General features: G+C 51.2%; 1 protein-coding gene across 2 annotated transcripts in view; it reads right to left on the bottom strand.

The window, feature by feature from the left end:
* Slc12a4 (solute carrier family 12 member 4) overlaps positions 1-11717 on the bottom strand; it is a 23002-nt gene extending 11285 nt beyond the window's left edge. Inside the window, exons 1-5 of one of the 2 annotated variants that reach the window (XM_055620770.1) lie at positions 11526-11717; positions 5828-5922; positions 4509-4640; positions 732-878; positions 578-632 (exon numbers count right to left, since the gene is read on the bottom strand). In XM_055620770.1, coding sequence (XP_055476745.1) covers positions 578-632; positions 732-878; positions 4509-4640; positions 5828-5922; positions 11526-11640 — 544 coding nt within the window. In that variant the 5' untranslated portion in view covers positions 11641-11717. Of the gene's footprint in view, positions 1-577; positions 633-731; positions 879-4508; positions 4641-5827; positions 5923-11519 lie in introns of both variants that reach the window. The other variant, XM_055620769.1, reaches the window with a different exon arrangement.
* Between the last annotated feature and the right edge of the window lie 249 nt (positions 11718-11966).

Consider the following 11966-nt stretch of genomic DNA (forward strand, 5'->3'; position numbering starts at 1 on the left):
AATAAATAAATAAATAAATAAATAAATAAATAAATAAATAAATAAATTGTTAAAAAAAAAAGAAATATAATATTAAAAAAAAAGAATCCTCAAATAGGAGACTATTCCATAAACTGTTATAGCCTAGTGTAGAGCAACCCACTTTAAAGAAAATTTCCAATTTTGAAAAAATAAACATGTGATTTATATGAGAAATATGAATTGTAAATATATACAGACAGATAGACCAATACTTGTCCATGTACCTTGAAGAGGCTAGCAGTAATGAACTCAGCCTGTCGAGGTTATGGGTGCTTTTGGTTTTCCAGTTCTGCTACCTGCCCCTTTAAGCTCTCTCACGGTAAATATGTATTGCTCTTTCCTGGGAAGGGCACACTACTTGCATGTTAACAAAACAGAACATCAGTTTCAAATTCTATTGAGCAGGAAAGCTCCTAGGAGGCACTGTCTTACAGCCAAAGATGGGACCCTATCAGAAAACTGCCTCAGGAGGAGGGATAACAGATCATAGCAGGCAGATCTAGATGGATGCTAAGCCATGTTCCTTGCACCAGGCCCATGGGTGGCACTTACTCACCTGGAACCACACCATTGGTGGCAATGGCACTCATGGAGATGGCTGTCAGCAGGGTCTATAAGAAGGAAGGCCTGGATGAGCAGCTCAGCTGGGTGGGCTCTGTGGAGCAGTGTGCCCCATGCCCAGCCCAGCTCCAGCCCACGGGGATACTCACACAGCAGCAGCAAATGAGCACAATGAGGAGAGCCTGCAGCACACCAGCTGTGCCCACCATCCAGGTGAGCCGCAGGAAGAGGATGACCCCGAAGATATTCTGTAGGCAGGGCAGGTACACTCCCATGAGAGTGCCCATGCTGGGTGCCTAAGTGGGCAGGAGGGAAGGGGCACACAGCATCAGAGAGGTCCAGACAGGGCACGGGAAAGAGCCTGTGGTCACTCAGCAGCCCTTCTGCCTGGGGTCCAGTGGAGCGTAGGAGTTAGGAGTGGATGCTAGGATATCTCTGAAGGCTCTCCCATAGGAAGACGGTTCAGACCAAGAAGGTATGAGACCTGTTTTTCTTTCCTTCTTTGTAATCATTATTTTATATGTGTGAGTGTGGCATGTTCATGTCACAGGGTACATGTGGTGGTCAGAGGACAATGCTCGGCATCAGTTCTCTCAAACCCAGGCTCATTCCCCCTAGTGCCTTCACCCAGTGAGCCATCTCAGTGGACATGACCCTATTCTCATCCTATCTGTAGGTTCTAAACCTTAAGCTTAAGATTTTCAATCTTTGCTCTTCCCCCACACCAAAGTACTGCCTCCTTCCTTTCTTCTATCTTTTGTTGTGGTGGTTCATTTATTTTTGAGATAAGGTCCTAAACAGTCCTGCTTGGCCTGGAACTCTCTTACATAGACTAGGCAAGCCTTGAATTTTCCACGATCTTCAGTCCTCATGCTCCTGTGTGCTAGGATTATCGTGTACACCGCTTTTTCTGGTTCTCCTCTTGGTTTTTGTTGTTTGAGACAGGGTCTCACTCTTCAGTCAGGTTAGCCTGGGATTCACTATGAAAACCATGCAGCCTCAAACTTGTGACAATCCTCCTGTCTCAGCCTCTTGGGTGCTGAGATTACAAAAGTGTACTGCTACACCTGGCTTCTAATTTCTCTTCAGCTTCTGGAAAGTGGAGCCTGTCTCACACCCCCACTTCTCCTCTGACAGGCCTCATCACCCAAGTCAAAGCTCAAAGCGTTGTCCTTCCCCCTCCCCCTCCAGCTCAAGTAGACAGAGTGCCTCTTTGCTGCCCTGATACTGGCCTACTACATACCAAAGTTGCACCAGTTCACCCGGGACACCAGGTGGTACTTCCCGTGCCTGCCAACCTCTCCACTATGAAAACCAAGTCCAATCCCATGATTCCTGCTGAAAATCCTCACACCGGAGTGTGGGGCATGTGGTCCAGATTCCTTGGCTCCATCACCTCCCCTGGCAACCCCAGCTTTGAACTACATTCCTCTGGACCATATACCCGCTTACTGGTAAACTACACCTGGAATTAACGAAGACCCAAATGGCTGGCAACACCTATGAGGGATTTGCTTTCTATTAAATCACCAACACTGGGAAGACCAACTTCTAACCCCGATCTTTGAGGTGGGGAGATCCACCTTGAATCTGGGCCACACCTTCTGCTGGCAGCCTATATAAAGGACGTGGAAGAAGCTTGTTCCCTCTTTGCCTACTTGCCTTCACTCTTGCCAGCAAGTCCATCCCTTCATTGGCAATGGCGCCTACTTCTTCAGGAATCTGGAATATACTGAAGGCCAGCTGAGACATCCAGCCTCATGGACTGAACAACTACTCAATTCCTGGACCTTCCGTTGATAGACAGCCATTGTTGGACTAGCTGGACCACAGCCTATATGCCAGTCTAACACATCCCCCCCCTCTAATTTAATACATTATACATTTAATATATTTATATATTAAATAAATATAATTATTTATTCTGTTCTTCTAGAGAGCCCTGACTAGTACAGCTTGTTTACTGTTCTAACAACAAGTCCCCCTGAAGTGCTCATGAACCCAGTGAGTAACGCCTTATAAGTCCCTTCTTGTTTGGGGAAGCCCCACAGACAGAACAGAGATCAAGCTGTAAGCAAGGGAGAAAGTTCTAGCACACAGCCTAGCAGTTTCTCAACTATGTAAGGGCAGGTGAGGGGCTACCCAGGAGGCCATGGCAGAGGCTGTGTGCAGAGGCGACACTGATACAACCCAGGGCACTGGGGTCTTGAGGGCATCCACTGGACCCCAGCAAAACCTTTTCCTCTCTGAAGCTGGGCCAGGCCTGGGGCCAAGGATCTTCCAAAGAGCCTGTGTAAGAACAAGAGCTCCCAGACAGGGTCCTGCACAAGGCTGTAGAGGTGAGAGAGAAACCTTGTTGGGGTTCTGGAGCCCTTCTCAGACAACACCACCTACTGGACAGTGGTGCTGGCAAGAGCTCCTATTCCTACCCCCATCCTAGGCTGAGTCACTCTAAGAAAAGGGCAGTGTGGGAAAGGGCTGGGCCGGAAATGCTTTTTGCATCCCTAAATAACCCCTGGCAGCCTCAGAAGGTCACTGGGTTAGAGCAGAAGTGGCTGCCAGGGAAAGGCTGACTTTTAGTCCCGGAGTGGTATGATTGGAGCCCCACCTTCCCTGCTTCAAGCCTTCTTTGCTGAGGCCCATGGCTCTCTAGCTTCCTATTAGAATTGGCAAGACTCCTCCTCCCTCCACAGATCAGTGGGCCTACGACTGTTAGCCTCCCTCTCACATCATCACACTAGGATCAGGTAAACTGGGCAGCTGAGCATCTTCACAGGCTCCTGATTAAACCATATGACCAGAGCCCCACACTGACTCTGGTTTCTCTCCAACAGGCCTCTCTTGGGGGCCTTTTCATTCCCAGCCATCAGATCCCCAGCATTGCCCAAGGACCCTATCAATACTAAGCAAAACTCTTTGGAAGCTGAGACCGCTCCTACCTGGCTGGACAGGGATGGCTGCAGACAGGCAGAGTTCTCATTATCTTTAGTTCAGACCCGTGCCAACAAAATCACAACTGGCAGAACAAGAGTCAGGCCTAGACCACCTCAAGATATGAGCTGCTCTCTCTGAAGAGTGGGCTGATTTCCAGAAGGAGAAGGTAAAGGATACACCTTAGCTTGGCTTATTATCTCCTGGACCGGCCTCAGCAATGCCCGTACCTCATAAGCAGGTCTGAAGCTGCTGGTAACCTGGTATATTTCAACCAGGAATTACTTTGGTTTCTGCTTACTGTCAAGGAGAATGACACAGCCAGGACTCCCAGCTCCTTGCCCAAGATAGCCTCTGGAAATACCTAGGTTCAGTCAATCTGTCTCCGTTAGCCTCTTTAAAATCCGTAGGACTCTGTGTGTGTACGACCACATCAGGCTCCTGTATCAAAGCTTTTTCTTGTGAAAATAATATTCAAGATCCCGGGTCTACTCTTTTTTTTTAATATTTTATTATTTATATAGTATAGTATTATTTATTATTATATAGTATTTATATAGTATATATGTGTGCCTGCATGCCAGAAGAGGCATTATAGATGGTTGTAGGAATTGAACTCAGGAACTTTGGAAGTACAGCCAGTGCTCTGTAACCTCTGAGCCATGTCTCCAGCTCCCCCCCATCAACCACCCTCACTCCACCCCCGGTCTACTCTTAAAGCAGTGTCTCAGATGCTGACAGCTAAGTACAAAGAGCTACTTACTGTTCCTTCCGTTGCTTTTGAGGCTCCCCATCCCTCTGCTCTCAGGAGCCCCTCCATAGCACTTAGCTCAGCTTTTGATGCCTCCTTCGGCTTAAGGCACTCAGTTCTCACCCTTCATGCCCACCACGCACTGGTCCAGGTGTGCTCAACACCACAGAGGAAAACATCTAAGTTCATGGTAATCTGTTCGTCTTCCCGGATTTGACCCCTCTACTGACACTGACTCGCTCACCTTGGCAGCTCTCCGATGGGTACCTTCCCCACTCTCCGCTTCCTCATGTTCCTTGGCTCCTTGGGTGAGGTTGGTGTAGCTGACAAGCTTGCCCAGAAGAGATGACACCTTTGGGCGGATGTCCAGCTCCTCCTGTAAACACAGCCACGGGGCAAGATGGCAATGGGCCAGACGAGGCCAGTGTCAGGCTACCTGTGTGTAGCCAGCAGCTTGGCTGCTGGCCCAGTGCCAAGCCCTGAGGCAGGCCTGGACCTGATCCCAGCTCTTGCCTGGAGAAGCCCAAGCCAGCTAGCTGGGCAGGTGTGGGCACCACACCCAGTGACTGCTTCTCTCTGCCCTACCTTGGCTGCAATCACTGCCAGCCCATTTGTGAAAATCACCCGCCTCAGGGGAGAAGGTAGGGCAGGCATTGCTGGCAGGCAGACAGACTGCACACTTCATCCTGTCTGCTTGGCCACTTTGAAGTTATGGCTGGGTCTCTAGGATTCACGTCAACTCGCTCTCTCTCTCTCATCCCTCTGCCTCTCCCTTATAGGAGGGGCCAGATCCTAAGACTTAGCACTCAAAGGGGTCCAAGGTTTCCCTGCCCCCATGGCCTTACCATTGTGGCCACCTGCTGTGACTCTCCCTGTCACCTGCTTATTGTCTTAAGCCTTTGTCAGGTCCTTTCTGACCCGATATACAGGTAGCCGGGTTGGGAGTAAAGAGTGACGGTGCAGGCTCTTTGTGTGTGTGGAAACTGAGAAGCCGACAGTACTTGGCTGTGAGGTAGATGAATGTAAGGGTTCAGAGTTTAGGAATCTGAACCATGTCTTAAATCCAGATTTTACTTCTCAGCTTGGGTCTTGGAAAGGATAAATTCCAGTTGAAAGGCACAAACATGGGAACCTTTCCAGAGTCATGTCCACTGTGGCTGTAGCTATGGAGGGCAGCATGGGACAGACACAGGAGGAAAAACAGGCCTCTGTAACCAGAGGGGAATGGAGTTGGAAGAACCAACCGGGAAAGAAAAGATTCTATCCACAGCAGAGAACAGAGTCAAGAACTGGGAGAAGCCGTTGGAATGGAGGGAGAAGGAAGTAGCTACCTTGGTGAGGGGCTACAAGGAAGGCAAAGGTGAATGGCCCTGGAGATGATAACGGAGGTAGGCTTGCAAGTGGGTCTGGAAAGGCAATGTGAGTTGAAAAAGCCAAGAGAACCACAGTCTAAGTGCTTGCAATGGGGGAGGACAGGACTGGAAGAGAAGCCAGCCTGCCACTTAGCTGAGAGGTCTGGAGAAGCCCCTGACAGGCTACCACACCTGAATGGCTCCCACACACCTCAAACAGTGCCAGGTTCCTGTCATAGTAGTCACTTCCTCTGGAGGTGTCCAAAGGGCAAAGGAAAGGGCTGTTCTCTCTGTGGTTACCCTGTCCTGTATAAAGAGAGGGAAAGAATTCCAGTAAGTCGCTGCCTCTCAGGACCCCAGCCTAGACCCCACCCCCGAAAGCCCAACACACAAAACAGCTCTGCACCTAATCTTAGCCAAGAGCCTAGAAGCCAAAAACACACACCATCTCTCTAAAACGCTTTTGGAAGCCACAGCGTTAAAATATTGGACCTCTGTTTCCCCATCGTATACTTGTCGGCCTTCTTGAAGGACCATAAAAGAAGTTCCCAGGAATCAAATCCCGGGTCATCATTCCCTATCGTAGAAGACTCCAAATATTCCCGTTAGTACCAACGCCATGTACATAAAAGGCGGGGCCTACTGAGGAGGCGGGACCTGGCCACAACCAACCCTGAGGCCCCACCTTCCTTTCTCCCAGGGATCTGCAACACCAAGCGTGCAGCGCATCATTCTGTCCTCCACGAAGATGAAACCATACAGAGCGCCTTCCTCCGCCACGGCCCACTAGGGGCTAGCTAGCTATCCCACCATGCACTGCGTGAGATGTCCCGAAGGGTAAAGCCGGAGCATGCTGGGAGACGGAGCCAGAAATAGCCATTGGAAAAGTAAGGACACCAGATGGATCTTGGACATGGACTGCTGTGGAGGTTGGCCTTTTGGTTTCCAGGTCCAGCCAGTTTGCTCCAGAACAGATTAAGAGGCTTACTCCTGCCTCCGCTCACCTCTCGGGCTGGTGAAAATGTGCCAGTGTGCCTCAACAATTAGAAAACCTTCCCAGCCAGGAAGGAGCCGGCACTTTTTGATGTTGTTGTTTTTTAATCATTTATTTATTTTATTTTATGTGCATTGGTGTTTTGCCTACATGTAAGTTTGTGTGAGGGTGTCAGATCTTGGAATTACAGACAGTTGTGAACTGCCATGTAGGTGCTGGGAATTGAACCAGGGTCCTTGTGAAGAACAGCCAGTGCTCTGAACCATTGAGGCACCTCTCCAGCCGCCCCCCGCCCCTTTGTTTTGAAGACAGGGTTTCTCTGTCTAGCTTTGGCTGTCCAGGACTCGCTTTGTAGACCAGGCTGGCCTTGAACTCACAGAGATTCACCTGCCTCTGCCTCGCTGAGTGCTGGGATTACAGGCCTGCACCACCGCACCCGACAGCACCCGACAGGTCTTCTGTTTTTGCTGTATGTTAGGATCAAGCCCACAGACTCATGGAGCACTCTGGCAAATGCTCTACCACTGGGCCACAAACACATTCTCTATCCCTTCCCCTCCTCCTCCTCCTCCCAGGCAGGGTCTAAATGTAGCTCAGGCTGGCCTCAAACTTAGGCCAGTCCCCCTGCCCCAGTTTCTCAAGTGTTGGGAATACAGATGTACTGTGTACTATGCCCAACTCTCACATAGTTTTTTTTTTTTTTTGTATATGTATGTGCGGTGTATGTGTACATATATGTATAGAGCCCAACGTCAACATCAGGTGTATTCCTTTCTCACTCTCCACCTCATTTTTTGAGACAGGGTCTCTCACTAAACCTGAAGCTAGCAAGCCCCAGGGATCCTGCTGGCTCTGTCTCCCCAGTGCTGGGATCATAGGAGGTCTGGCTTTGTATACCTGGCTCTCTGTTCCATGTCTGATAATCATTTAGATCAATGGCAATGGAGGTCAATGTCAAAGGCAGCAGTCATTTCAACGCACCACATCAAGCTAAAGCCTGGTGGGATCAGGCAGTTCCTCAGACACTCAGTGGCATTTGTGGTAACTGCCATGCTCATTCAGGATAAGAAATCCCCAGAGAAGCCGGTTGTGGTGGCACACACCTTTGATCCCAGCACTTAGAGAAGGCAAGGCAGGCAGATCGCTGTGTGTTCGAGGCCAGCCTGGTCTACAAAGTGAGTCCAAGACAGCCAAGGCTACACAGAGAAGCCTTGTCTCGAAAAAACCGAAAGAAAAAGAAAGAAGACAAGTAGAGTTATAAATGGTTGGGAACCAAAAAATAAAAATAAAATAAAATTAAACTAGTCATGGCTGCCGCTTGCACTGACAATCGCAGTGAGAAGCGCTGGCAACAACAACAACAAAAAAAAACAAAACAAAAAAACAACCACAACAAAAACAGAACAGAACAGACATAAAAATGGCAGTTCTGTAGCTCATCTTACTTCCCCTTCTGCTTTGCCTGATAGCGATCTCCATACATTTATCCCTCAGATGCAGCCAGCATCTCTCTAGTGTCAGCTCTTGCCCTCTCCCTCTGTATCTTTCCACAAGGCACTTCTGCTGCCTGTTTCAGATCCCTTTGTGGGAAGAGGCTGGAAATAAATATAAATTCTTCTAAATGCACACACTGCAGGCTGACCCCCCGCTGATCCTGAGTGTTTCTAAGAAGAACGCACTACTCTCTAGCAACTGCAGACCAGTGGTACTCAACCTTCCAAATGCTTTTTAACAGTTCCTTATGCTGTGGTGACCCTCCCAACCATAAAATTATTTTAGTTGCTACTTCATAACTGTGATTTTGCTAGTGTTATGAATCTGTGTTTTCCGATGGTCTTAGGCAACTCCTGTGAAAGGACTGTTAGACCCCTGTAGAGGGCTTTCGACCCACAGGAAGAGAAACACTGCGTAGACCTAGTTATGGTGGCACAAGTCCCCTTGGCCCTGGGAGGCTGCACAGGAAGAGCCTGAGTTCAAGGTCAATTCAGGCTACCTAGTGGTTTCCAGGGCAGCCTGGGCTGCAGAGTAAAAACAAACAAAAAAGCCAGAGGACTAGGAATGTAGCTTAGTTGGAAGAGTACTTGCCTAGAATGAGCAAAGCCCTGGGTTTGATCCCCAGGATCTCATGAAACTGAGCTTGGTGGAGCATGCCTGTAACGCCAAGAGTCAGGAGGTGGCGACAGGAAGACTCAAGCTCAAAATCATCCTTAGTGTCATATCAAGTTCAAGGCTAGCCTGGACTACATGAAGACCTTGTGTTGAAAAAGAAACCAAAGGGAAAAAATATCTACAAACTGTTGAGCTGAGCACAAAAGAATGTCCCCCTCCATGACCCAGCTGATCCCTGGTCCCTCTAACCATCACTCCCAGATGGGTTGGAACTCTTTTTTAAAAGCTGTCTCCAGTCCTTACCTTCTGGTCATTTACCCATTTCAGGAACAGACAACACAAGGCTTATCTAGTGAGGAGGGCCAGACGTGGGTCCAGGGTCTATCACAGCCATGGGAGCTGAGCTGCGGGTTCTCTTTTCACATTCTAGATTCCAGTCCATTTAGGGAGCACTCAGCGGTATAGCATGATACCTTACCTCTCTCTGGGTTATGTAGTTTGGCCACTGTGTACATAACCCAGCCTCTGAGTGTTCAGAGGGCGGGCAGTCTGGCTTGAACTCCTGCCCCTTGCCCTGTGTGACCCCCCCCCCCCGCAAAAAAGAAAAACCCTGCTTACTCTCTCTCTACTGCTCTGCCATCTTCTATGAGGTAAAAATAGCAACACCCCCTCTTCCAACTCCTCTGATGCCTCAGACACAGGCACTCCTTAGAGCTCCACAAAGCCTCACTTAAGGACCACTCCCCTAGGATTATGGAGATATGAGAGGGTCTAAGCAGAGCATAAGGTCTGTATTCCCCTAAACTTCAAGCTACCTGCCCTGGGCTCGGCTATTCCAAAAATTCCAGGGCAGGTTTAGGCATGCCTGCTGGCCAGGCTCAAACTTTTCAGACATTACCTGAGACCCCCAGAGAACCACAGCACAGCTCAGGCCTGGGGCTTCCTGTGAAGAGGCAGGTGTGTTTCCACCAGCAGCTGTGAAAGCCCCAATGGTAGGGTGCCCCTGGATGACATTTTTGATCCCTATATACCAGCATCTACCTACAATGCCCTTCCGTGACCTTCTTGCTCTTGCCACAGGCCGCCTAGACAAACAGACCTATTTATGCCCCTCAGAGCAGAGGCGCGAACTTTAAGCTGGGGGGGGGGGGGTCCCAGAAGAGCTAAGGGACCTAAGATAGTTCGGTGCTCTCTGACCCTTTGCTATACCCATTAAGAAGAATTGAAACCACTCACCGGGGTGCAGGGTATCCCCCATGCTGTAGACACGGCCACAGTCTAGATGAAAAGGAGTTGGAGGAGAAAAAAGGGAGGTAGGGGGGTGGGAGGAGCTGGCCTAGGCTGGAGGGAGCTGGCAGGACACAGCCAGCAGCCAGCACAGTTCCAGGTTACTCCTGTCACCGTGAGGGACCAAGGCGGGGCCAAAGACAAGGCTCAGCACTGCCCACTGGTCCAGGCTAATCTCAGGGATGCAGCTCAGCACATCATCTGGGGACAAACATCCTTCCAGGCCTAGGGAAGGAGGGAAACTGTTCTGACCCCTTGGACCCGGGCTAGAGGAAGTCAGGGGCATTGGGCCTAGGGTTACTTCCACAAAGCTGTGAAGCCTGACAATCTCCATGATCTCAGGTAGCCCATGCCCCTGGACTGTACCACAGCTACACATGGCAGACAGATGACACAGCCGTCATTCACATCAGGCACAGACTACCCCAAACATGCCACCATTACAGACCTATTAGATTGCCTCTGATATCATCGCCTGACTCAACACACACTTCTTACATGTTTCCACCACTGTCAGCCCCAGACATCATAGGCGTTTGTTATCAATCATAGCACCACGCTCATTACTGGCAGCCTGGCTGGAAACATAGCCATGAGGCTGTCCTGACCTGACCCTGACTTGGCTACACACGCGCATTTACACATGCCTATACATCTACAAGGACAGACACATATTCCTAGTAACGTTCACATTCCAAGTGTGGGTTCCGGAGAAGCCCGGCCTAGCCTTGAGGAGCCTCCAGGGATGAAGATGGAGAAAGGGGCACCGGAAGAGGGAAAGGGTTTCACTACATGACCAGCCCAGCCCTAATACCTAGGTTAAGTTAAGGCACTACACTCTCATATCCGGGTTTGAATCCCACTGGGAACCAGAGTTACATAACTCTTCCCCACCTCCTTTCACTCCTTCCTAAGTAACAGAACCTGTCCCATGGGGGAGGTTGGGAGGATTAAAGCTAGTTGCTTCATGTACAGTGCCTGGACAAGCCTGGCCCCGTGTGACTGCTCCCCAGATGCCCGCTGTACCTACAGATCTACACCAAGGCCAACACAGGCCCTTCAGTGAGCACACCCTTTGCTCCTGCCCGGCCAGTGTGCGAGGAGGCAGGGGTGGGGAGAGGACAAGAGAGGGGCGGTGAGTCACAGGGGAAGAGAGGATGATTCTCAAGAGGATGGGGCGATTCACAGAAAGTAAGGGAGCTACAATCCAGGCTTCCATTGAGCCTGATCCGGTCCCGGGGCGCGCGTTCGGCACCAGCCCGAGCGAGGCAGCCCTCTGGCCGGCCTCCCCAGGCGGCCACGTCTGCAGCCCCCGCCCGCGGCCCTCGGGGGGAGGAGCTGGGGGGCGGGTGGAGGACTCCTGGCCGGGAGTCCCAGACCGAGAAGACTCATCGTTCTGAGCGCGTGGAGCGAGAGAAGTGGATCCCCGCATGGACGTGTGCCCCGCGCGGTCCGGAGGCGCGAATCCCGTGTAGACGCCCCCCGTCCCGGCCACTGCCCACGCCGGGCGCACCCTCACCATCCGAGTCTTCCCGCTCGGCGCGCTCCCCGTAGTCCACCCAACTGAGTCCCTCGAGGTTGTCATAGTCGCCGCGTCGCGGCCCGTCCACCGGCACCACGGTGAAGTGAGGCATCTCGCGCGCTTGGCCCGCCGTCCCGGCCTTCAGCCGGCCGTCCCAGCCGCCCTAGGCTAGCCCGCCCCGCCCGCTCGCATTCCACCCCGCTGCGCTCACTTCCTCCACCCGCCCCCCGGGCCGCCCCTCGGGGGCGGGGAGCAGGAGGGGCTGGGGCCGGCTCCTCCCCGGGGTGGGGGGGTTGCCGAGGTGGCTAAAGGACCCCAGGAACCAAGCGCTCTGTCTGCTGGAGGGTCGGGTTCCTGTGTGACTTTGGTTGAGGGGTTGCCCTCTCTGAGCCCCAGATGCCATACTTACAAAAGGGAGGGAAGCTCGTTTCCACTCTT

The sequence above is a fragment of the Psammomys obesus genome, unplaced genomic scaffold (genome assembly GCF_907164565.1).
Source record: "Psammomys obesus unplaced genomic scaffold, mPsaObe1.curated_primary_1811, whole genome shotgun sequence".
In the NCBI taxonomy this organism is placed as follows: domain Eukaryota; kingdom Metazoa; phylum Chordata; class Mammalia; order Rodentia; family Muridae; genus Psammomys; species Psammomys obesus.